The sequence below is a fragment of the Salmo salar genome, chromosome ssa11 (assembly GCF_905237065.1).
Source record: "Salmo salar chromosome ssa11, Ssal_v3.1, whole genome shotgun sequence".
Lineage (NCBI taxonomy): Eukaryota > Metazoa > Chordata > Actinopteri > Salmoniformes > Salmonidae > Salmo > Salmo salar.
This window is the reverse complement of record NC_059452.1, coordinates 14,211,334-14,238,233: the sequence shown is the minus strand read 5'-3', so window position 1 is coordinate 14,238,233 and position 26,900 is coordinate 14,211,334. Positions and strand designations below refer to the sequence as shown.

At 40.5% G+C, this 26,900-nt stretch overlaps 3 protein-coding genes across 3 annotated transcripts in view; 1 reads left to right on the top strand and 2 right to left on the bottom strand.

Moving 5' to 3' along the window:
- LOC106562068 (docking protein 4) overlaps window positions 1–3,989 on the top strand; it is a 69,568-nt gene extending 65,579 nt beyond the window's left edge. Inside the window, exons 6-9 of the mRNA XM_045689058.1 lie at window positions 539–728; window positions 1,318–1,456; window positions 1,620–1,734; window positions 1,928–3,989. Coding sequence (XP_045545014.1) covers window positions 539–728; window positions 1,318–1,456; window positions 1,620–1,734; window positions 1,928–2,070 — 587 coding nt within the window. The 3' untranslated portion in view covers window positions 2,071–3,989. The remainder of the gene's footprint in view (window positions 1–538; window positions 729–1,317; window positions 1,457–1,619; window positions 1,735–1,927) is intronic.
- An 11,998-nt stretch (window positions 3,990–15,987) lies between these two features.
- LOC106562067 (adhesion G protein-coupled receptor G3-like) lies at window positions 15,988–21,127 on the bottom strand. Its single transcript, XM_045690346.1, has 7 exons — window positions 21,040–21,127; window positions 20,840–20,940; window positions 18,979–19,103; window positions 18,435–18,703; window positions 18,111–18,201; window positions 17,618–17,887; window positions 15,988–17,222 (listed from the first exon to the last, which is right to left on the bottom strand). The coding sequence occupies exons 2-7, from the start codon at window positions 20,840–20,842 to the stop codon at window positions 17,120–17,122; spliced, it is 861 nt and encodes a 286-aa protein (XP_045546302.1). The 5' UTR covers window positions 20,843–20,940; window positions 21,040–21,127; the 3' UTR covers window positions 15,988–17,119.
- Window positions 21,106–26,164, bottom strand: LOC106562072 (uncharacterized). Its single transcript, XM_045690350.1, has 10 exons — window positions 26,111–26,164; window positions 25,795–25,914; window positions 25,583–25,603; window positions 24,742–24,828; window positions 24,465–24,635; window positions 22,844–23,108; window positions 22,485–22,611; window positions 22,253–22,381; window positions 21,269–21,392; window positions 21,106–21,119 (listed from the first exon to the last, which is right to left on the bottom strand). Exons 1-10 carry the CDS (start codon window positions 26,115–26,117, stop codon window positions 21,106–21,108), a joined length of 1,065 nt encoding a protein of 354 aa, XP_045546306.1. The 5' UTR covers window positions 26,118–26,164.
- Window positions 26,165–26,900: the final 736 nt, after the last annotated feature.

Below are 26,900 nucleotides of genomic sequence, written 5' to 3'. Positions count from 1 at the left end.
CCTCAACTCTGTGCCATTTCTGTTAGTCACATGTCTGTGGATCTTGTTCAGTTTATGTCTCAGTTGTTGAATCTTGTTATGTTCATACAAATATTTACGCGTTAAGTTTGCTGAAAATAAAAGCAGTTGACAGTGAGAGGACGTTTCTTTTTTTGCTGAGTTTATATTTTTCAAACACACACCCCACCCACGAGCTGTTCACTTCTTTACCGTTGGAACATGGGGTCTGATACCAACAGTTTCTATCTACAAGCCATCAGAATGCTGAACACTTAAACTAGTCTGACCACCTGCACTGACTTTCCGCACCTTAGCACACACACACACACACACACACACACACACACTCACACTCATGCTACACACACATCACAGCTGCTGCTACCAGTCTCTTATTATTATTGCTAAATTGATCATCTCTCCTACTCTCTGAGATGCTTTGAGGATACGGGTAATGGCTTTCTACAAGTGACTTTATAATATGTGGTATGTCATGTTGAACTAAGACTAGTAATATCCCTTCCTGTCTCCCTGTCAGAGCGTTTCAATGTGTTCCTACTGCCCTGTCCTAACCTGGACATCTATGGGGAGTGTATGATGCAGATCACCCATGAGAATATCTACCTGTGGGACATCCACAACCCTCGCACCAAACTGGTCACCTGGCCGCTCTGCTCCCTGCGCCGCTACGGACGAGATGCCACGCGCTTCACCTTCGAGGCTGGACGGTGAGGGAGTCACTCATTGGGGGAGGGAGGGAGGGAGGGCGGGAGAGGTTTGGAGAGTGAGGGATGGGGAGAAGAATGCAAAAGCTGCAGAAAATCAGGACTGTGTAACCAGTTGTCTGTGCCTAGCCCATAGATCGCTTGATGAAAAACGCATACAGACCACACACACTCATGCGCATGCACACACACAGACAGACAGGTGCCCTGCCCAGGAGAGCCTCATAAAGAGATTGATTGAATAGATTAGAGGAAAATCAATGGTGAGCGAGGCGTTCTTATCTCCTCCTGTGCTTTGATAAACTTGAAAAGAAAGGATTCGGTCCACTTGCAGGGTACCCCCCCAAAGGACAAAGATAAGAGTGTACTGCCAGTATGGAGAACGTAGTCCCACACTGCCCCCTGGTGGTGGTTAGAATGCAGTACTATTGGCTGTCAATTGCTTGAGAACAATTTGTGGTAAATACAGTGTGCCTGCAAAAGGACTGTTTGCAAAAACATATCTATATAGGGTGAATTGTCGATATGACCTATATTATGGCCTGTATGCACATGCATGTTGTACTGAGCAGTGTGTGTTTGTATGTTCCAGGATGTGTGACAGTGGAGAAGGCCTGTACACATTCCAGACGCGGGAGGGAGAACAGATCTACCAGAGAGTCCACTCCTCCACCCTGGCCATCGCTGAGCAGCACAAGAGAGTTCTGATGGAGATGGAGAAGAACAGCAGAGTAAGGCATAGTAACTCTCTCTCTCTCTCACACACACACACACACACACACACACACACACACACACACACACACACACACACACACACACACACACACACACAGTATTCTCTCTGGTGGTTATATAATACTGTGTTTTTTCTCTCTTTTTTTTCTCTGTCAGTTGTCTAAAGGTTCTGAGACAGGCTCCTACCCCTGTACCCCCACGGCCATCCTGCCCCGCAGTGCCTTTTGGCACCATATCACTGGCACTCAGGGGGGCATGGACCCAGCCCATGGTAAACCACAGCCTAGACTACAATCTCAACCACACAGCACTGGGGCTAGAGTGGGAACATTGGTCTGAATATGGAAAGTGTAAACATTTGAACATGGGGTCTGGAGTTTAACGAGTCATGCAGAAGCTTATGGAGTAGGCTGCACCTGTAGACATGACTTTTTCTCGTCTGTCTCTTGTGTCCTGTCCTGTAGGTGACATGTTTGGTGGTTCTCAGACTGGCGCTGATGCAGACCTGCTCTCCACCCGGCTGCCCTCAGAGCCACGCCACGCTACCATGCCCCTGGCACACAGCCAACACTCCCCCGTCCGCTACCCCACCTACCCCAGTCAGTGATCCCAGGGGTGCATTGCAGACCCTTAGCCTCCTCCACCACACCCCTACTCTGTACCCGAACACTCCTCCCATTCTCCTTTCTCTGCAGTGCTCACCTCAACTCCACGCCCCCTCATCTACACTCCAGCCAATCAGGTTGGGGTGGGGTCATAGGACCTCCCCTAAAGCTGGTAGCTCTGTGAAGCAGGATGTGACAGCGCCTCTGGTCTTCTCTTCAAAGGTTACCTGAAGGAACTTCAACCCCCGGAATCCCTCACTGTGGGGGCAAAGTGCATTGTGTGAGCCGGCAGTGGCTTGTTGCCTCTTAGTGAGCTCACATTGTGGCATGGTGCATCTCTCTCTGCCCTGCTGTGGGCATGGAGGAGGAACAGGAGGAGGAGGGGTGTGAGCTGTAAGGATGTGATTTAGTGGGTGTCCTCTCTTCTAACCCCTGTGAAATCGTGTTTATTTTTTTTTCTGACGGGATTCATCTCAACCCCCTTCGCGAAAGACCTCTACTTGTACCTCATGCCAGCTCTTAGCAAAGTTCAATGTTACGGGCTCAGGACGTTCCCCATATAGCTCTTATTGGGGTCAGAACAGAAGGACCCCTTCCTACCATCCAGCTCCAGCATGATAATGATTGTGGCGCTTGCTCCAACCCATAACCTCAATCTGACAGACACGTATGTAAGACAACAGTTTCCTCCCAAGAACTGGCCTTGGCTTCCAAGTCTGTGTGTGTGTGTGTGTGTGTGTGTGTGGGTGGAAGAAAGACTGTCCCTGGACTATCATCCAACCAAACACCTGGTCTAATGCCACAGATAAACAATGGGCCACTTGTCTTTCATCTTTCTTTTTTTTTCTTTCTTTACTTGTAGCAGACATAACAACCTGACTTTGCCTTGTATTCTGTTCTGTCTGATAAAGAAAATAGACATAGATTTTTCTGGGAGGATAGAGAGAGGCGGTGATATGAGAGAAAGAAAGAGAGAGAGAGAGAGAGGGTGAGAGAGATTCGTTTGTTGTTTTCTCTTGGTTTCCTGCCATTGGGTTGTGAAGACATCCAAGGCTGTTCATAATGGTAGTGGAACCCAGTCCTCTGTGTGTGTATTGCATGAATGGAATACACAGTTACTGACATATGGCCACTTTAAAACCAATGTTAAGAGAGAATTTAGACATGGTAAATAATAAACTAGATTTAAAAATGTAAATGTCACAAAGATGTAGCCACTCCCTCAAACCTCATCATTATTGTGGAGGTCCTTGGTCTGAGGGAGACACCACGGACTGTGTCATAGTTGAGTTTCCTGTCAGGAACAAGAGTATAATGAACTAGTGAAGTTGTGATAATCATTATTAATGGCCCGTGTTTTTAGTTTCACAGACTTTCTGGTGTGTGGGGTGGGTTACCGCCTGACCAAAATGGCTCTTGACATGTTTGCACTTGAAGATTATTTTTTTCTTATTTTTAAATGTGTTTTGATAAATCAGGAGCCGTTGCTCTTAATTTGGGTCATGTGAGGGATAAGCACAGATCTAGGGTGGGTCCATAAGTTACCTGCCTCAGAGACCCTCACATGGAGTCCTTTTATTTTAGGGCTGTAAACTAGATACTGCTGGTGGGTTAGTTAGTAGATGACTGTTGCACAAAGAGAGAAAAACATGTATTTATAGCTGGGAGTACAGTATAAAACCTGCCCTCTACAGAGTTCTTACATAAGATTGGGTTTATAACTAATAATGCTAATTATTTAAACCCATCTCAACATTAGCGTATTTGACTGACTATGAAGATTTTCCAACTGTTTATTCATTTGTGACACTTGGATATAACCCAGCAAATGCACCCTGTAGTGAGATATTTTATATATATATATTTATATATATATATATATAAAACTTGTATGTATATATAAAACTTGTATGTATATACATATACACACACACAAGTTTTAATGACTTCAACCTAAGTGTATGTAAACTTCCGACAATATACAGTTGAAGTCGGAAGTTTACATACACTTAGGTTGGAGTCATTAAAACTCGTTTTTCAACCACTCCACAAATTTCTTGTTAACAAACTATAGTTTTGGCAAATCGGTTAGGACATCTACTTTGTGCATGACACAAGTAATTTTTCCAACAATGGTTTACAGACAGATTATTTCACTTATAATTCACTGTATCACAACTCCAGTGTGTCAAAAGTTTACATACACTAAGTTGACTGTGCCTTTTAATCAGCTTGGAAAATTCCAGAAAAGGATGTCAGGGCTTTAGAAGCTTCTGATAGGCTCATTGACATCATTTGAGTCAATTGGAGGTGTACCTGTGGATGTGTTTCAAGGCCTACCTTCAAACTCAGTGCCTCTTTGCTTGACATCATGGGAAAATCAAAAGAAATCAGCCAAGACCTCAGAAAAAAAATTGTAGACCTCCACAAGTCTGGTTCATCCTTGGGAGCAATTTCCAAACGCTTGAAGGTACCACGTTCATCTGTACGAACAATAGTACGCAAGTTTAAACACCATGGGACCACGCAGCCGTCATACCGCTCAGGAAGGAGATGTGTTCTGTCTTCTAGAGATGAATGTACTTTGGTGTGAAAAGTGCAAATCAATCCCAGAACAACAGTAAAGGACCTTGTGAAGATGCTAGAGGAAACAGGTACATGAGTATCTATATCCACAGTAAAATGAGTCCTTTTTCAACTTAAAACCTGAAAGGCCGCTCAGCAAGGAAGAAGCCACTGCTCCAAAACCTCCATAAAAAAGCCAGATTACGGTTTGCAACTGCACATGGGGACAAAGATTGTACTTTCTGGAGAAATGTCCTCTGGTCTGATGAAACAAAAATAGAACTGTTTGGCCATAATGACCATCGTTATGTTTGGAGGAAAAAGGAGGAGGCTTGCAAGCCTAAGAACACAATCTCAACCGTGAAGCACGGGGGTGGCAGCAACATGTTGTGGGGGTGCTTTGCTGCAGGAGGGACTGGTGCACTTCACAAAATAGATGGCATCATGAGGCAGGAAAATTATGTGGATATATTGAAGCAACATCTCAAAACATCAGTCAGGAAGTTAAAGCTTGGTCGCAAATGGGTCTTCCAAATGGACAATGACCCCAAGCATACTTCCAAAGTTGTGGCAAAATGGCTTAAGGACAACAAAGTCAAGGTATTGGAGTGGCCATCACAAAGCCCTGACCTCAATCCCATAGAAGATTTGTGGGCAGAACTGAAAAAGCGTGTGCCAGCAAGGATGCCAACAAACCTGACTCAGTTACACCAGCTCTGTCAGAAGGAAAGTGCCAAAATTCATCCAACTTATTGTGGGAAGCTTGTGGAAGGCTACCCGAAACGTTTGACCCAAGTTAAACAATTTAAAGGCAATGCTACCAAATACTAATTGAGTGTATGTAAACTTCTGACCCACTGGGAATGTGATGAAAGAAATTAAAGCTGAAATAAATCATTCTCTCTACTATTATTATGACGTTTCACATTCTTAAAATAAAGTGGTGATCCTAACTGACCTTAAACAGGGAATTTTTACTTGGATTAAATGTCAGGAATTGTGAAAAACTGAGTTTAAATGTATTTGGCTAAGGTCTATGTAAACTTCCGACTTCAACTGTATATATATATATATATCACACACACAGTATGTCACCACTGTTAGTCATTGTACGTGAAGCTTATAAAATGAGGTAATTTTCTAATCTTATTGACAATGATGTTTTGGTAGGGACAGTGTGTAGTGTTATTTATTTGATTTGGCCAGAGTGGGACAGTCTGATGTCTAAGGCTAGTTATTAAATGCTGGAATCCAATAAAACACACATTTGCAGTTTCTGTATTATTTATCTCAAGTTAACATAAAGGGCTAAGCTTTTTGTTGAACATTAATCTTTACCCTATGTATTGTGTGATTGTGTACATACATGAGTTGTTGTTGCTGCCCTCTTGGGCTCTTGTATATATAGTACAACTATTTATTTCACATCACGTAGTCTCTAGATGTGTGTGTGTGTGAGAGAGAGCGTGTGATGTGTATGTTCTGTGACAGGGATTATTTGGGGGACGTTTCTTTGAAATGCATGCACTCAACACATTTTTATACTGTGTAACGATGGCAAGATTGAAATGTTGTGGACTTTTTTGTCCAGCTATGTGGGTGGAGATTTTTTAGAGACGATTACTTGGCACAGGGAAATAAAGAACAAAGATTCACCTGATCATGGGGTCATCTAAGTGATTTACAGATTGGATGAAAGCGAGATGTTACCATGGGGATGATGTATGGAGGGGGAAGGATTGATACAATTCTTCTGGAATGGGAGGAGTCTTCATACTCCCTCCATGGGTCCTAAAGTATCAGGTTTCATTCCGCTTAGTCCCCTTTACCTCCTCTCCTTACAACTCTTTTGCCTTAGACTTCGCGTATGTTTCCATCGCTGCTCTTTCTCTTGGTTCTCTTTTTTATTGTCGCTGTCTGGTGAAAACCCACTCTCCAAAACAGAAACGTTTCAGGAAATTGAAAAGATGATCATATTTTCCCATGAACAAACATACAATTATGAAACTTCAGAAGGATTCATTTGTCCTAGAGTCATGAAATGTTCAGAGTACATTGAGGGGAGTTAGTGCTTTCAATAAAAATATATATTTCTAAATTGGGCAAAACATTTAGTTTGGTTTTCATCAGACAGCAAGCAACATCATAGAAAGTGCTTGTACAGTTTTTTTCATAACAATTATATGGGCCAAAACCCTCCTGGATAAGAATTGCAATAGGAATGGATATCTCATGATAGATTGAACATCAGTTTTTTTGTGGTGGTGAAAATATTGTTTTATTACAATGTTTGTAAATAATTTCACAGACACGTTGGATCACTCCTTAGTTTTGTGGTTGATACTGGCTTGTTTCCACAGAAATCACAAGGTTCACTTATTTAACATCAATACCACGACGTAGCAGGCACACAAATGCAAACTTAACCTCACATGTCACATACAATTTACTTGCACGTTTGTATATTTTACAACTGCTAATGGACTAGATTGTGGGCCAAGCCAACTGTCTACAAATAATCAATTTCACCAGGATTGAAAAAAATATATAAAACATATTTTGCTATCTTTGTTTGCCAGTTGTCCAGCATAGTCTTGTTAGGTTTAGGAACCGATTTCTTCTGGTGAGGAATGACTTGGACAAGCTGAGGTACCCTAATTTCAACCTCCAAACATGTTCCTCCTCCATGTTAATAAATCGGCTAAATGTGTGTTCAGAAAGTTTAAGAGTTTAATTATTCAAAGCACATTTCAGACATTCCGACATTTATTTCAGACATTCACCACAATGTGTGATTCCTCAGTCAAACCATTCACAGCATCAGAGCACTTAAAAGACGACCACCCGGGGGAAAAAAGACAGGCTGTCTATACAAGCCATTACATTACAGTCACTTTGAGCAACTCTTCATGTCAAATTATTGGTATATATTCATTGTACTATTCCTGGTATCCCTTTAGTTTTGTTTGCACCTAATGGAGAACTTCTAAACCCAACTTCCTCTCCTCTCCAAAAAGAAAGTCGGACCAAGGCATTCTTCATATAATGAATTAAAATGCTTTCATTTGTTTGCATGTTCAATGGACACCAAGTTTAAAAAAACCCTTTCCATCAGGGTTTCTCCCAGCTAGGGCTGTGTTACTTTTCTCTGAGAGCACAGAGAAAACAACGCTTTAACCTTCTCATCAATTTGGAAGTTACAGCAACGCACAGTCCCTATAACATTGGGAATCGTGCTTAAATTGATCTTGAAATTAAAACATTATTACAATAAATTGTTATCTGTCTCGTAACATACTTTGCTCTGTCTCTGTGCTCAGTGCATTTCCTTTGGGTGAGGGATTTTGGGAGGCCACACTAAACAGGACATATTAGGACTGTAGTTTTGTGTGGGCTCAGCGCCTAGGACCCTGATGTAGGTCTGCTATGAGCATGTCGCCATTGAAACCCCTGTTGCATGAAATCCTTTAACAAATGTGTGTCCTGTAATGTTTGTGTTATTAACATTTTGCAGTTTTTCAATAAAAAATGAATAAAAAAACACACTGTAAAGAATGGTTGTGGCTTATTTGTCCTGCCTCATCACATTATTTCAATGTAGGTGTATCACCTTTTGCACATTGAAATCTATATATTTTTTTAACCAAAGCTAAATGGGCATTTCAATAATAAAACAAAAATAATTGGGGGAAAAATGCTAAACAGAAAGTGCTAAAAATAGAAAAATGTTATAACATTTATTTTTTTCAAAATATCTATACATATTATGAGCACACTTAGGCTTAGATTCAATCAGATCAAACGTTAACCAGTGATAGCCGACACAGAGCTGGTGTTTTGGCTGTGTCAGAGGTAAGTTAGAGAGCTGTCAAATCAGTGAGCGGCTACTTGTGTGGTCATCGTCACGAAGCCACAGCTGTCCTACTCGCATTACAAGTTCAGAACGAGAAAGTGTAGGCTATACAGAAATAATGACATTCAAATTGAAAATCATTCAACAAAATAATATGGATTTATATCAGCCTAATGGAGATGTAAGCCGAGATGACACATTCCAGTGTTCGAAAATGTAAGGCTGCATGGTATTATTATTAATGCGACATCCAATGGCAATGTCCGCAATAGGTATAACGCCAGGAGCTGTTTGATGATTTGACATCTCCAATGCAGTTACACCTCCGACATTGCCTAAATAAAAATAGAACTGCTCTGCAGTTGTCAGAACTGGTTGAATCTAGCCCTAAACACATGTTTTTAGTTTTGTGCAGCAGCTGGATGCATCTCGGTTGAACAGTGGTTACCGTGGGGATAGATGCCTATTCTGGCCAGCTCAGGCCCAATAGCGTAGACACAGGAAGAGGCCTGTAGGTTGAAAAAAGCGGTTGTGACTCCATGGAAGCGACTTTTTGTAGCAGGTTAGGAGAACATTTTAGCTAGCCCTAACCCAGTGGTTCCCAAACTTTTTATAGTCCCGTACCACTTCAAACATTCAACCTCCAGCTGCGTACCCCCTCTAGCACCAGGGTCAGCGCACTCTCAAATGTTGTTTTTTGCCATCATTGTAACCCTGCCACATACACACTATACGATACATTTATTTAACATAAGAATGAGTGTGAGTTTTTGTCACAACCCGGCTCGTAGGAAGTGACAAAGAGCTTTAATAGGACCAGGGCACAAATAATAATATAATAATAATCAATAATTCCGCTCTTTATGTAACCATCTTGTTGGTCGAAAATTGTGAATAACTCACCACAGGTTAATGAGAAGGGTGTGCTTGAAAGGATGTACATAACTCTGCAATGTTGGGTTGTATTGGAGAGATTCTCAGTCTTAAATCATTTTCCACACACAGTCTGTGCCTGTATTTAGTTTTCATGCTAGTAAAGGCTGAGAATCCACTCTCACATAGGTACGTGGTTGCAAAGGGCATCAGTGTTTTAACAGCAAGGCAGGATACTCTGAGCGCAGCCCTATCCAGAAATCTGGCAGTGGCTTCTGATTAAATTCTATTTTCACAGAACTGCTTGATGCAATTTTGATGAGGCTCTCTTGTTCAGATATCAGTAAGTGGACTGGAGGCAGGGCATGAAAGGGATAACAAATCGAGTTGTTTGAGTCATCCATTTCGGGAAAGTACCTGCATAATTGTGCACCTAACTCACTCAGGTGCTTCGCTATATCACATTTGACATTGTCCGTAAGCTTGAGGTCATTTGCACACAAAGAATCATACAATTATGGAAAGACCTGTGTGTTGTCCTTGTTAATGCAGACAGATAAGAGCTCCAAACTCTTAATCATAGCCTCAATTTTGTCCCGCACATTGAATATAGTTGCGGTGAGTCCCTGTAATCCTAGATTCAGATCATTCAGGCGAGATGCAAGCGGTCATCATGCAAGCGGTCAGACAAGTGAAAATGATGGTCAGTAAAGAAACCTTTAAGCTCGTCTCTCAATTCAAAAAATCATGTCAATACTTTGCCCCTTGATAACCAGGTCACTTCTGTATGTTGTAAAAGCGTTACATGGTCGCTGCCCATATCATTGCATAGTGCAGAAAATACATAAGAGTTCAGGGGCCTTGCTTTAACAAAATTAACAATTTTCACTGTAATGTCCAAAGCTGTCAGGCATTCCCTTGGCAGCAAGAGCCTCTCGGTGGATGCTGCAGTGTACCCAAGTGGCGTCGAGAGCAACTGCTTGCACGTGCGTTACCACTCCACTATGTCTCCCTGTCATGGCTTTTGCGCCATCAGTACAGATACCAACACATCTTGACCACCAAAGTCCATTTGATGTCACAAAGCTGTCCAGTACTTTAAAATATCTTCTCCTGTTGTCCTGGTTTCCAGTGGTTTGCAGAAGAGAATATCTTCCTTAATTGACCCCCATAAACATAACAGACATATACCAGGAGCTGTGCCAGGCCAGCCACGTCTGTTGACTCTTCCAGCTGTAACGCATAGAATTCACTGGCTTGAATGTGAAGCAGTAATTGTTTCAAAACATCTCCAGCCATGTCACTGATGCATCGTGAAACAGTGTTGTTTGATGAAGGAATTGTCTGTATAGTTTTTTTGGCCTTTTCCCCCAGCATTGTCCCAGCCATATCTGTGGTAGCAGGAAGAATTAAGTCCTCCACAAATGTATTGCCTGTCCTAGCCACTCGTTAGTTCATCATATAAGACGCTTCTAGCCCCTTCTTATTAATGGTATCTTGCTTTTATACATGTCTTACTACTCGAAAGTCTTAATTCTCGCTCAAAAAACTACCGGGCCTATTTTTCAAATTGGCATGTTTTGTTTCTATATGTCTGCGCAAGAGTGAAGGTTTCATCAAGTTGTGAGATAGTACTTTTGCACATATAACACACTGTGGCTGAGGAAAGGCACTACTCCCAATGTAAGTGAACCCCAAGTCAATGTAGTTCTCATCATATTTGTGCCTCTTCGATGGTCCAACGTCCCTGTCTGTTGTTCAGTGCTTTCCTGGGTAAGGGGGCAGTAGCTCTTCGGCTGCATCAGATTCACAACTGTTAGTGTCCATGCTAGCTGGGCTAACAACAAATGTAGATTTACTAATGCTAGCATTGGATGTGCTCGTGGAAGCAGAACGACTTGTGTTGTCGACAGCTGCAGGTGTAGTACTGCTGGTAGTAGCAGTACTACCAGTAGAGTTGGTATGTGTCTCTATGGATGCGGGCCTTACTTTTTTTAACCATTTATCAATTTTCGAGCAAACGGAATGAGCAGCAGCTACGTTTGGCTACATATGGACCGTTAGTGGAATTCCCCGCGAGAGAGTAATTGTTAATGTGATTGGATGTTAATTATTTGACTAGGCTACCTGTATTTGACATTGTGTTGTTATTTCGCTGAGCACTAGATGGTTTAATTTTATTTTTGGCAGTGAAACGAGGCTACTCAGGCGGGGAAAAAATAGAAATGTACTGTTTGAAAATGTGAAGATTGTTTATTTTTTTTAACTTTTTTTTAAAACTTTTTTTTTGTGATTCACATTTTTCTTGGGCATACCCCGGCGGCATTGCGTGTACCCCAGTTTGGCAAAACCTGCCCTTACCCATTACAAGAGCTGCTCTTTAAAGATGGTAAGTCTATCTTTGTATACAATAGTGCCACCTAGTGGTGTAATAGAGCCTAGGTCCCTGACCATAGACCACAGTATCAGACTGGGTTGTTAATCTGGTATCAATACCACAACCAGGACATTACCTACAGTGTTTTATAATGGCGTGCCTTTACTTACTAGATCTACTTACTATTACATTAATAGCAAAAGTAAATCAACAGAGTCATTAAATGACCACGATGAGATTTTTATCCTTGAATTTGCATGGGATTGTGCTCCCGTACACAGGACTACTATTTATGCACGTGTGCACCTGATATGTAAATGTAAATATGAATGAGATTAGGGGCTGTATTTTATCTCATTGTGGAGAGAGTTGACGGTGAAGAAGATGTAGAAGGCAGAGCAGAGTCAGTCAACCAGCACCTACAGACACAGACAGAGAGAGAGAGAGAGAGAAAGAGGGAGGGTGGAAAACAAGAGGAGAGTCTTATACACAGTCACGTACATATAAAGACAGGGACACAGTCAGTCAGTTTTTTACAGAGAGAAAGAGGGTCATTGGTCATATGAAAATCCATATAATTATCACGATATTACTTGCCACAAGAGACAATTATGGTAACTACTATGCCAGGTATTCCTGAAAGAGATTAGGAAAGTTTTAGTTGAATTGCCCCACACAATCTAGTAAATCTATATAAAATATATGGATGAACAGTGACAGAGCGGCTAAGATGCAATAGATAGTATAGAATAGATAGTGTAGTATACAGTATATACATATGAGATAAGTAATGTGAGATGTAAACATTCTTAAAGTGGCGTTATTAAAGCGACTAGTGCTCCATTTACTAAAGTGGCCAATGATATCAAGTCTGTAGGTAGGCAGCCGCCTCTCTGTGCTACTGATGGCTGTTTAACAATCTGATGGCCTTGAGATAGAAGATGTTTTTCAATCTCTCTGTCCCAGCTTTGATGCATCTGTACTGACCTCGCCTTCTGGATGGAAGCGGGTGAACAGGCAGTGGCTCGGGTGGTTATTGTCCTTGATTATCTTTTTTGCCTTCCTGTGACATCAGGTGTTGTAGGTGTCCTGGAGGGCAGGTAGTTTGCCCCCAGTGATGCGTTGTGCAGACCGCACCACCCTCTGGAGAGCCCTGCGGCTGAGGGCGGTGCAGTTGCCGTACCAGGCGGTGATACAGCCCGACAGGTTGCTCTCGATTCTGCACCTGTAAAAGTTTTTTCAGCCTCCTGAGTTTCAAGAGGCGCTGTTGCGCCTTCTTCACAACACTGTCTGTGCGCTTGCACAGAGATACTCGTCACTATATCTCTGTGCATTCAAATTGCCATTGATAAAATGCAATTGTGTTCGTTGTCTGTAGCTTAAGCCTACCCATACCATAACCCCACCGCCACCATGGGGCACCCCTTTCCCCTTTCCCCTCTGTTCAGCAACCAACACCATACACGTGGTCTGCGGTTGTGAGGCCGGTTGGAAATTCTCTTGAACGACATAGAGAAATGAACATGAAATTCTCTGGCAACAGCTCTGTTGGACATTCCTGCAGTCAGCATGCCAATTGCACACTCCCTCAAACTTGAGACATCTGTGGCATTGTGTGGTGTGACAAAACTGCACATTTTAGAGTGGCCTTTTATTGTCCCCAGCACAAGGTGTACCTGTGTAATGATCATGCTGTTTAATCAGCTTCATGCTGTTTAATCATGCCACACCTGTCAGGTGGATGGATAATCTTGGCTAAGGAGAAATGCTCACTAACAGGGATGTAAACACAATTGTGCACAAAATTTGAGAGAAATAAGCTTTTTTTGCATATGGAACATTTCTGGATCTTTTATTTAAGCTCATGAAACATGGGACCAACATGTTACATATTGAGTTTATATTTTTGTTCAGTGTAGTTACGGCCCTGAGCTGGAGGGGTCTCTGGATCTCTTCAGCTTTCATCGGTTTATATATATACATAGACAAACATTGGCATAGAATGGCCTTACTGAAGAACTCAGTGACTTTTAACGTGGCACCGCCGTAGGACACCACCTTTCTAACAAGTCAGTTCGTAAAATGTCTTCCCTGCTAGAGCTGTTATTGTGAAGTGGAAACGTGTAGGAGCAACAACGGCTCAGCCGCAAAGTGGTAGGCCACACAAGCTCACAGAACGGGACAGCCGAGTGCTGTGCTCGGTTGCAACACTCACTACTGAGTTCCAAACTGCCTCTGGAAGGACCATCAGCACAATAACTGTTCGTCCGGAGCATCATGAAATGGGTTTCCGTGGCCGAGCAGACGCACACAAGCCTAAGATCACCATGTGCAATGCCAAGCATCGACTGGAGTGGTGTAAAGTTTGCCGCCATTGGACTCTGGAGCAGTGAAACGTGATGAATGAGTGATGAATCACGCTTCACTATCTGGCAGTCTGACGGACGAATCTGGTTGTGGCGGATGCCAGGAGAACACTACCTGCCTGAATGAATAGTGGCAACTGTAAAGTTTGGTGGAGGAGGAATAATTGTCTGGGGCTTTTATTCATGGTTCGGGCTAGGCCCCTTAGTTCCAGTGAAGGGAAATCAGCATACAATGACATTCTAGACAATTCTGTGCTTCCAACTTTGTGGAAACAGTTTGGGTAAGGCCCTTTCCTGTTTCAGCATGACAATGCCCCCGTGCACAAAGTGAGGTCCATACAGAAATAGTTTGTTGAGATTGGTGTCGAAGAACTTGACTGGCCTGCACAGAGCCCTGACCTCAACCCCATCGAACACCTTTGGGATGGATTGGAACTCTGAATGCGAGCAAGGCCTAATTGCGCAACATCAGTGCTCAACCTCACTAATCTTATTGTGGCTGAATGGAAGCAAGTCCATGCAACAATGTTCCAACATCTAGAGGAAAGCCTTCCCAGAAGAGTGGCTGTAATAGCAGCAAATGGGGGACCAACTCCATATTAATGCCCATGATTTTGGAATGAGATGTTCGATGAGCAGGTGTCCACATACTTTTGTTCATGTTAGTGTATAAGTGAATTTTTCCCAATATTTTTGGTCCCCTAAAATGTGGGGACTATGAACAAAAAGAGCTAAACCTGATATGGATGTAAATAGCCTCACATTAAAGCTGACAGTCTGCACTTTAACCTCATACTCATTGTATCATTTCAAAAGTGCTGGAACAACAACAAAAATGGTCACTGTCCCAATACTTTTTGAGCTCACCGTATTTCCATATGTTATGGTCTTGTGAAGGCTGGCTGAATTCTGGCAAGGCGGATGTTCTTTTTATCTCATTATGTCTACAGATTCTCCCTTCTCCCTGGTTTTGTTTGTACTGAAATGTTGATACTGGAGACTGTTATCAGATTTAACTATGTAAACTATAATTTAGAGTGTAGCTGTTAAGAAATGCATTGCCATTAATTGCAAGGTTGCTTATCCTCACACAATGTCACAATGGATGGCAGGAATGTCAAGTTATGTCTCACTAGATTTGATTTATTACAAGATTAAGGGGATACTGGGAAACTTTCATAAGGTCTGGATGCCTTATATGGAATACAGTATGACAAAAGGAGTGTTTTTTGGTATTTTTGGGGGGGGAAAAAAGGTGGGAAGAAAATTGTGTTGGGGAGAGAGTTGAGTTATTGACTAGACTGGCGTGGGTCGGGTGTGCTGGCGGCTCGGGCTGGCTGGGTGGTCTGACTGAAATTTCACATAGAGGATGTCTTAATAAAGTCAACCAAAAGTAGTTGTACTTAATTTTTTAAAGAGTTGTTCATTTGTTAGGCTATTGGTTAAAGGTGCAACACAATATTGATTATTGAATTACATTTGATCTAGTTCAGTCTTATCAACCACGTAAACATATCATCTCTTCCCTAGCATGATGACTGTGGGCATTTTTTGCTTAGAGACGACTAGAAAGACCATGGGTCATATTAGATTGTGTAGAAATGCAGGAAATTAGCTTTAGGTGCCAAAAAAAGGCAGACCCCAGGGCAGGTTATGTTCCCCCACTTCTAAAAAAAATAAAAAAAAATAAAAAATAAAATCTAAAAAAAGTGCTGCCCCTGTGTAAATGTTATATTTCTGTATTTCATTTTAAAAACATTTGCAAAATGTTCTAAAAACATATATTTTTTACTTTGTCATTATTTGGTATTGTGTGTAGAGGGGTGAGAACCAATATATATTTAATACATTTTGAAATCAGGCGGGAACACAACAAAATGTGGAATAAGTCAAGGGGTATAAATACTTTCTGAATGCCGACTTGGGAGAATGATGATCAGCAAAAGACAGCTAATCAGTATCAGAAGTAAAAAATACAGACTGGCCTGCTACTGTGCCTTTCTATAATCTGTCCAGAGTAGTCCCCACAACTGATCCAAATGGAATGAAACGTTCAAATACCAGGGCTTTTGCGTCATTATTCAAATAACATGGTCTGTGCAGTTTACAGCCTACAGTAAAATTGTACTCACTTGTACTCTGAAAACTCTGAAAACTGAAAACAACAATGCTTATCTAGGTCGGATATTTTGTATTATCCATAAACAAGATTAATAGGGCAGCTTTTTGAGTTGCTTGTCTTCACTGTTCTTGCATACGCAATGACACACCTGGCAATGACACACAAATACATTATTTACACAAATTACACAATCCCAAAAAATAATATTTGTAACAATTCAATTCACATCCCTGCAAATATAGTTACGTTATGATAAGGTACCATCTACTTGACTAATATAGGCTTAATGTTATCTCAGGTATCCCCTAGGCTAGGAGGCTATATACTGTAGGTCTATTCTGCAAAAACCAAAGAAATCAAAGTTATCCAAAATGTAACAGATGGACTACAAAAGGACATTATCTTTCAGAGGATTTTTGATGACAATCAAAGAAATGGAAAGGCACCACTTGACAGTTGATCGCTCCATCTTACCCTCACGCACCATGGTGAGTGATAGATTGGATAGCCAAACGTATTTTATTCTTTTCAGAGATGGGGATGGAAATAATTTGAACCTAATAGATATGTTGCCTATTTGCCTCGGACTACACGCATCAAAAGTGAATATGCATGGAAGGTGTGTCACAGAATAGAACAAAATGCACAGCAAAAAAGTGAAATAAACAGCACAACATTGAAAAGTAAAAAAAAAAATGTTTTATGAGCACAGTAAGCTTACGAGCAAACCTGGAAACACATTTTTATTTTTGTGATTACGCTTTAATTTATGCTTATGTTTGCCTGTAGTGGAATGTTAAAAACCTACATACTAAATATTGTGCTTCTGTGGTAATATAATGGAAGCAGTGGTATTAGTAGTAAAAGATATAACCATGTTAGTCAGGGACTGGCCTCAGCTGGATGCATCGCCCTTGAAGAAGTTACAGTGGTTGCCGTGGAGACAGATTCTTTCTCTGGCCGAGTTAAAGACCAATAGCGTAGAAACAGGAAGAGGCCTGTAGGTTGTAATAAGCATTTTGACTGAATTACAAGATGATACGTCTGGCTTTCTATACAATAGTGACTCACAGTAGTGTAATAGAACATATTGTAGGTCCCTGACCATAGACCACATTATTTGACTGGGTTGTTAATCTGCTATAAATGCCACAATCAGGACATTACCTACAGTATTTTATAAGGGCATGCTTTTACATAGACCAATGTAAATATGTTTTCCATGCCCCTAGATCTATGTACTATTACATTAACATCAGTTAAATTACCATGATGATTTTTATCATTGACTTTGCATCGGATTGTGCTCCCGCACAAATTGACTACTGTGTTTGTATGTGTGCATGTGTGTTTACCTGATGTGAATGAGAATAAGGGCTGTTTCTTATCTCACCATGGAGAGAGTTGACAGTGCAGAAGATGTAGAAGGCTGTCTCCTTCAGGGGGCCAAACTGGAAGAGCAGGACCCCCCAGGAGCCAGGCCAGACCCAGCAGACTGAGTACTGTCCCCCTGCTCATACTCCTCTCCCTCAGGACAGGACTCTGACGGTGGGCCCTCATCACCTTCACTGTCACAGACCCAAAGCACAGCATGTTCACCACGAATATCAGCACAAAGTACGAAAAGGACACCGTGGTCAGAGCAGAGTCAGTCAACCAGCACCTACAGACAGACAGACAGACAGACAGACAGACAGACAGACAGACAGACAGACAGACAGACAGACAGACAGACAGCAGAGAGAGAGAGAGAGAGAGAGAGGGGGAGAGTCACAGACACAGTCACGTACATATAAAGACAGGGACACAGTCAGTCAGTATTTTACAGAGAGAAAGGGAGTCATTGGTGATATGAAAATCCATATAATTATCACGATATTACTTACATTTTAACAGCACCACCGTCTTGCTGGTATTTGTTGTATTCTCCATATTTGCCACAAGCGACAATTATGGTAACTACTATGCCAGGTATTCCTGAAAGAGATTAGGAAAGTATTCATTGAATTGCCCCAGTTGAGTCAAACACCAAGAGACAGCGTAGATACTTTAAATACATGAATGAAAGCTGAAGAGATCCAGAGATCCCTCCAGCTCAGAGCTGATCAAGCTGGACAAGACCATGTGCAGCTGGGTGAAACTGTTTCACTTCTCACTGATCACGCCTAGTCTAATCATACTTGTCTTCACTGTTGACTTACTGCACTCACCCCATCCTACCAGGCACAGTTTGAGGAGGTATCTGTTGACGTGGATGCTGAAGACCCGGATGATGAGCAGGTAGAGGTGAAAGCCTTCCAGGGAGAACCAGGTGAGGGTGCACAGCAGGGAGTAGTGGGTGGCTGCTGCCATAGCAACACACAGGCCGTGGACACCAAGGGAGGCCAGGCTGCCGTTGATGAGGAAGGTCAGGTTGAGGCACAACAACGCCACGCACAGGTGGATGTGGACGCACAGGGAATCAGCAGATTTACCCCTTCTGGAGGAAGGGAAGTTATAATTAAATCTATTGTGAAAATCAACAATATAGCAAATCTCATTGTTATGGCAGTTCCTATCTAGGTTCCTTCTACTAACTCTTTGGGGTCAAGTTACTGTAAAAGCACTGTATGACAACTGCTGATGTAAAAAGGGTACTTTGAATCTCAAAACTTGTTTTTCCCATGAGGATGTTCTGTCTGAGAGGCATTGTGTGTGGTGGCTCGTCGTTTGCATGTCGTGGACATAAGTATTAGTTTGTCGATAGAATCTGACCTGAGGTGGATGAGGAGAGTCAGACACAGGAAACAGAGGGATATTCCACAGCCCACCCTGGACAACAACGTCAGCAACCACACAGAGGAGGAGCTCAGATTGTCATTAGAGACACTGCCCGGAGACTGCAGTCAACACACACACACACACACACAGTGGCTAGGTCACACTTTGATTGAGTGTTCAATGTTGGGCTTAAATTAGTCCGTATCGTGGTACAGCACGATTGAAATGTAAAGGTAATTTCAGATTGATCGGACATGTAAGTCACTTAGCGTGAATGGAGGCTCCGCGAACACGGGAACATTGCACTTAAATTTAAATTGCTATATACTGCAGATCTTCCGCAATACGATTTGAATCAAGCCCTTAACCTGTTGGGGCTAGGGGGCAGTATTTGCACGGCCGGATAAAAAACGTACCCGATTTAAACTGGTTACTACTCTTGCCCAGAAATGAGAATATGCATATAATTAGTAGATTTGGATAGAAAACACTCTAAAGTTTCTAAAACTGTTTGAATGGTGTCTGTGAGTATAACAGAACTTATATGGCAGGCCAAAACCTGAGAAGATTCCATACAGGAAGTGCCCTGTCTGACAATTTGTTCTCCTTCTGTGGCATCTCTATCAAAAATACAGCATCTCTGCTGTAACGTGACATTTTCTAAGGCTTCCATTGGCTGTCAGAAGGCGCCAGAAAGTGTAATGGGGTGTCTGCAGTCTTTGGGCGAAGTACAGCAGCTCTGTTTGTGAGTGGTCAGGCTGGAACAGTGACACTAGAGATGCGCATTCAAGAGAATTCTCCATTTTTTTCTTTCAGCCTTTGAATGAATACAACGTCGCCCGGTTGGAATATTATCGCTATTTTACGAGACAAATAGCATAAAAATTGATTTTAAACAGCGTTTGACATGCTTCGAAGTACGGTAATGGAATATTTTGAAATTTTTTGTCACGAAATGCGCTCGCGCGTCACCCTTCGGATACTGACCTGAACGCACGAACAAAACGGAGGTATTTGAATATAACTATGGATTATTTGGAACCAAAACAACATTTGTTGTTGAAGTAGAAGTTCTGGGAGTGCATTCTGACGAAGAACAGCAAAGGTAATCCAATTTTTCTTATAGTAAATCTGAGTTTAGTGAGGGCCAAACTTGGTGGGTGTCAAATTAGCTAGCCGTGATGGCCGGGCTATATACTCAGAATATTGCGAAATGTGCTTTCGCCTAAGAGCTATTTTAAAATCTGACACCGCGATTGCATGAAGGAGTTCTGTATCTATAATTCTTAAAATAATTGTTATGTATTTTGTGAACGTTAATCGTGAGTAATTTAGTAAATTCACCGGAAGTTTGCGGTGGGTATGCTAGTTCTGAACATCACATGCTAATGTAAAAAGCTGGTTTTTCATATAAATATGAACTTGATTGAACAAAACATGCATGTATTGTATAACATAATGTCCTAGGAGTGTCATCTGATGAAGATCATCAAAGGTTAGTGCTGCATTTAGCTGTGGTTTTGGTTTTTGTGACATATATGCTTGCTTTGAAAATGGCTGTGTGATTATTTTTGGCAGGGTAGTCTCCTGACATAATCTAATGTTTTGCTTTCACTGTAAAGCCTTTTTGAAATCGGACAATGTGGTTAGATGAATGAGAGTCTTGTCTTTAAAATGTTGTAAAATAGTCATATGTTTGAGAAATTGAAGTTATAGCATTTTTGAGATATTTGTATTTCGCGCCACGCGATTCCACTGGCTGTTGACTAGGACGCAAACGTCCCACCTTGCCCAGGGAGGTTAATCAATTGATCGAAAGAATGTTAAAGTGAGATCACAACAAATTATTTCTCACCATAAGCACAGCGAAGAATGAAAGGTGGTTACAAGAGCATACGGTTTAATTTTCCTGTTTCTTAGTGACACATCCAGAGGAATTCCAATGTGCAACTTTACCTGTGAAACAAAGACAAGCCGTAAAATAGTTTCAACATATAATTTTGTTGTATATAGTGCTTCATGAAACTATTTTGTTTAGTTAATAAGTAATACTACCATTTTCACCATCCCAGAATACACATGTTAGTGATTTGTTTTCCTACCAGAGAGAATAGAACCTGATTAGTCCCCTTCACCTATTCCAATCCACACCATATCATAAACATGAATTTTTGGAGCTGTCAAGCAATTGATAGATTGCAGACAGGTGAAAGAACAAAAATATTATAAATATTTAAAAAAGAGAGTTTGATGGTTGATTGTGATGTAAATATGCACGGCTCACTAAGCAGTGATGCATTCTGGAAGCGGAACGTCATATTAATATAGTTACTGAGGCCTGAGATGTCCTCTCCCACATTGATGGATACCACTCGACTGTTTAGGAGCTCAGTGTTGTTCTCCATCACCTAGTAGGGATCAGAAGAGAGGATATATATATATCCTCTCTGACATGATATATATATCCTCTCTGATATATCCTCTCTGACATATATATATATATGTATATATATATATATATATATATATATAATGTCAGAGAGGACCACAATTTTCCTCAGAACCAAATACTTTAAAGGATATACGTTTCTATAGGCACTGGGCATGATATTTCAGTCGTATTTGAGTCATAACAACAAGCAACAACATATTTCTCAGTAAACTTGTTCTCTTTTATTTGAAGTTAAGTCAACAGGTTGTATTGTAGTGTATTTTGAGCATAGTGTGACTGGTAGCTAGCATAGTAGCATGACAATGAATAGTGGTAGAGCAGGCAGAAGTTTGCATTGTAACTTTACATAGATGACAGAGATACAAGTGGGTGTTGGGTCTTTCCAGGAAACTGTCAACATGCTCAAATAGAGCTACTTTCCATAACAGGCTGTCACGATGCAGTTTGCTTAAGGGCTTTATTAAAATGTGCACTCCATCAGTGTATGTTTGTACCAATGTGTTGTCACTACATGATTCACATACTGGAGCTAAATGAGAAAGTACCACAGATGTTTTTCTGTGCTTTTGTTAAAATGAGGATGTCTTGAAACTTTCAAAGCAGAATTACTTTCCCATTGCTCCTCAAAAATGTAGTGTATGATATACCATTTTGTAGCTCTGAGTCTCTACTTTTTACCAATGTAAAAAAAAACGATTTGAAATTTTGCTACATAAAACCGAATTCAGGTGGTGAGTCACATATTTCTACATGTGTTATGAGGGCAGGTCTGTTTCATTAGTTATCTCTGAGATGTAGTTGTTACTGTTGTTTTACCGGGAACAGGCTGTCATTCTCAAACCAAAATACTCCCAGGTTAACTTCCTCTTTCGTGTCTCCCATAGCATCACTCAAAGCATCAGTAGGAATCTCCAACCAAATGTCATCCATCTTCTCCAACTCGACCTGGTGGAGATGGAGAAAGAGTTAAAAATGTGGTGACTGGCGATATCCACATTTTGCTTTTGACCTCTCTCTCTTTCCATGTCTCCATTTCGTTGATGCTCACATTATTGGTGGAGGGTAAAGACATTCTAAATATGAGCAAATTGTTCTTCTTATGTGATGTCACTGAGCCTTTAAGGCTGTCAAGGGTCACTTTCTGAGGTCCCTGCTTGGTAACGTTGTAAAATGTGCTGTTGTAGGGAAACAAAAACAATCACAGTTCTGAATAATCCAGCCAAAAAAGAACCCATGAAAATATGTTTAGTTGTCAGTCAAACATTGACATAGCTCAAATTACATTACAAATACATTTCAGTCAGGGCCGGCCCTAGGCATAAGTGACATAAGCAACAACATTTTGCTTAGAGCCCCCAAAAGGCTAGGGCCGGCCCTGCTTTCAGTTCAAATTATAAGTGGACTAACTTTTTTATGGAATGCAATTCCTTGACATTTTTTAGTGTTTCTTCCTTTCCTTTACATTTTCTGATCAATTCATCAACAGAGGTCAGGTCATTATTTGTATAAGTCTGTCCAATGTCTTCAGAATCACATTCTCTCACACTGTATGGGGTCTGACTAGTAATGGACTGATTTCTCATGCTAATCAAGGTCCGTTGAGCCACACATTCCATTAGAGGCATTTCTTTGCAGTCATTAATATTTTGCTGCGTTATGTTGATGGTGCAGCCTGTAAGTAGAGAACAGAGTCCATTTTATTGGTCAAATCAACTTACACTGAGTAAAAACCACATGCTTTATTATGGTTCATGACAGTAGAAGGCTAGATAATCTACACATGATTCCTCTTGGCAAATGGGTCATGTTTGTTTCCTACATTTGAGAATAACCTGAATTATTATTATTATTATACCTTTAATTCAACAAGGAACACAGACTGAGACCAAGGTCTCTTTTACAGCTGGGCCCTGTGTATACATGTTTACACATACAGTTTAGGTACAATGATTAAGAAACTACACGAGACAAACAAAACAGATAACACAAAAAAATACAGCAGCAGTTTAATTACATTTACACATAGGTTATTCCCCTAACAGCACAATAACTTGCATTACCCGAAACAGTTACAAGCAATACAAAAATAAAAATCCTCCAATAAATGTTTAAAATGGGCAAGAGAGACAAGAGTCTCAAGTTTAAGTTTAGTCTGCAGGCTATTCCATAGGCAAGGAGCATAACAGGAAAAGGCAGCCATACCCAACTCTGTGGCAATCGCATGGGCCTCAAGTGTAATCCATGCTTGAGACCTGGTTTTAGGAATTATAATTATAATATTGATATTTGATGATAAATAAGAAGGTACTTTATTCAGAAGTGCTTTATAGACAAACACGAGAGCATGTTGTTCTCGTCTCATGGACAGCGAAGTCCAACCCACATTTTGATATAAAACACAGTGGTGAGCTCTGTAGCTAGCACCCGTAATAAACCTAAGTGCGCAATGATAAGTAGCATCCAGCGATTTAAGTGTTGATGCCGTAGCGTGCATCTAGATAATATCCCCATAATCTATAACAGACATAAAAGTAGCTTGCACAATTTGTCATCTATTTGTAGAGAACAAACATGTCCTGTTTCTATAAAGGAAGCCTAGCTTGATTTTTAGCCGTTTACAAAGTTCGTCAATATGCATTTTAAAAGACAGTTTATCATCCAACCATATCCCTAAGTATTTATATGCAGAGACCTGATTAATTCGAGAACTATCTAAGCTCGTAAGTGCAAGTGTATTTTCAACCAACTTTTTGAACCTATTAAAAATCATAAAATGTGTTTTCTTTGCATTTAAAACAAGTTTCAGCTGTATAAAAGACCCTTGTAATATCTTAAAATCTGTCTCCAATAGTGATAATGCTTGGTCAGCCGTTGAAGCGATAGAGGACATGACAGTGTCATCAGCATATAAATTAATTTTAAATATAGTTTAAAATATAGAATAAAGTTTAAATATATTAATACGAACATGTTACTCAGCAGTTGGACATCAAGGTCAAGAAAATGCACTTTGCTGTAACAAAATTACCTGAAAATCCAGATGACAAATCAGGAAGTGTGTAGTTTGTGCTCCTTGTGAAGGAAAATGACACCTCTCCTGGGCCAATATGTATGCACTGCTGGGTATTTCTTATTTCTATTATTAAAGTACACATCCCTGTAAGACTGGAAATATCATAAGTGCAGAAGCATTCATGCCCTGAAAGCAAGGCAATAGATTTAGCACAGCTGAGTTTCACATGTTCCCTGTTTCACTTGTGACAGAAATAGGATCAAATAAATAGTTAGAATATAGTTGAACTTACTGTCAGAAATGTTTCCATCCACAGAAGGTATTGTATGATGATCTGCTGCAGACTTTATTTGAGATTTCTCAAAGGATCTGATACAATCTGAAACAAACAGTTGATGCAATCACCGAACAGTATTCCATGACTTACTGAAGTTTATTCAGCTTAATACAAACTAAAGGGTACTGTCTTTTAGTTATTCAAAACACAAGAAATGCTTTCATGATTATTAAATTATGAATCAGTCTCAATGATAATATATCATAATGTAATGTATTTAATCATTTAGCAATAAGTACTAAATTGTTTGTCAATAACACCACTTGACTAGAAGAAGATACATAGTTCACCATCATGAAAGATGTTGTCAATGTATATGAGGAAATAGATCAAAAAATAAAAAATGTGAAGGTAATAACAGTCAAAGTAACACATTACAGTATATACAAGTATTTTGTCTGTCATATTAATCAACAATGGACCTAGAAAATGCATCACATTGAAGACAAAATGGCATCACTTGTAATTGGAATACCAATAAACATGACTAAACATCCATTGTTAATACTGTAATACTGTTGTGGCGCTGGTCAGATTTGTTGTGTCAGTTGTGATCATTACACACAAAAGTAATATAATTCTGAAATATGTTGAAATATTTCAAATATGTTGAAATGGGTCTACCCCGAATCATTCTGCAACTGGAAAACTATTTAGCAAAAAAAATCAGCTGCACATGAACTCTGCACAGGTACTACTGTTTAGTAAAATAAGGTTGAGAGCAGCAGGACACATGAATGTCCTCTCCACTGACAAGACAGGTCGCACAGTACAATTAAGGTGAAAAGATACTTACATGTTCCATTCTCTTTGAAGTCTAACCAAACAAATGAAAAAAAGTTTCAGAAATTAGGAATTCTTTGTGGCAAAAAGTGCACTATTTCATTGGCCTACTAAACATCCAGAGAATAACAAATTTGAATATTGTGAATTTGGAGTGAGAAGAGACATTTCAATACATTAGACTAGTTAGTTAGTTAGTTAGTCAACATATTGGCCTTTACTCACCAGGACAAAGTTGTTTTGAAGAGGATGCTTTATAAACCCCCAACACAAAGAAATAAACCACCAACACAAAAACGCCATAGCCAAATTGTGAAATTTGAAACATATTAGATGAAGATGGAACTGTAAATTTGAAAAAGACAACATTATGAGATTTCAGGAAAGATCTTCGGAAATAAATAGCTGGCCGCAGGGGAACTATACGGAGATATAATCACGTGAGCCATATTTCAATGGTACATAACCTTGCGTAAAGTGTCATATTCATACATTTTGTTAATCAACTTAAAACACATGTTGCAGAAGGTGTTCAACTTACCTTTCATATGAATTGATTCCTATAACCTCCACACTCACACCGCTCTGTGACTCTGACGGAGAGAAGTCAATATCAAGGGAGGATAAATTCAATGTTTTGCATGTGGTGGTTAAAAACCTCTTAAGGATCCGCCCCTTTTTCCCCCCCAATTTTCGCCTAAAATGACACCCAAATCTAACTGCCTGTAGCTCAGGACCTGAAGCAGGGATATGCATATGATTGAAACCATTTGAAAGGAAACACGTTAAATTAATGTAGGAGAATATAACACATTAGATCTGGTAAAAGATAATACAAAGAAAAAACATTTTGAAAGTATGATGTTGACATGATCAGTCCAATCAAAGCAACTGTAGATATAATGTGATTTGATGTCATTTTATCTGTGGCCAATGACCTTGAGCCTTCTTGGATGGGCACTTCTAATGTAAGTCTATGGCAGCACCCAAGGGGCTTGAATTTTCGAGCTCTAACCATACATTTTGTGGTGACGTAGTGTCCCCATGAGTGACAGAACACTGAGCCAATCACGGCGCAACTAGAGAAAATGACCAACCCCTACGCTCCGTATTTTCCGCTGGCTGCTACCACATAAAGCACTGAGCTAGGATGAAACACCTGCATTTTGGAGCTGCTTTACTCAACAAAGCAAAAAAGAGACCATGTTAGTATGCAACTTTATTAACTAAATTATTATTATTTTTTACATTGTTTGCTAAATGATATGTGACACATATTTTTGGGGGGAGATTAACAGATGAGGCTCAAAACCGGTGGGGCTCTGCCCTAC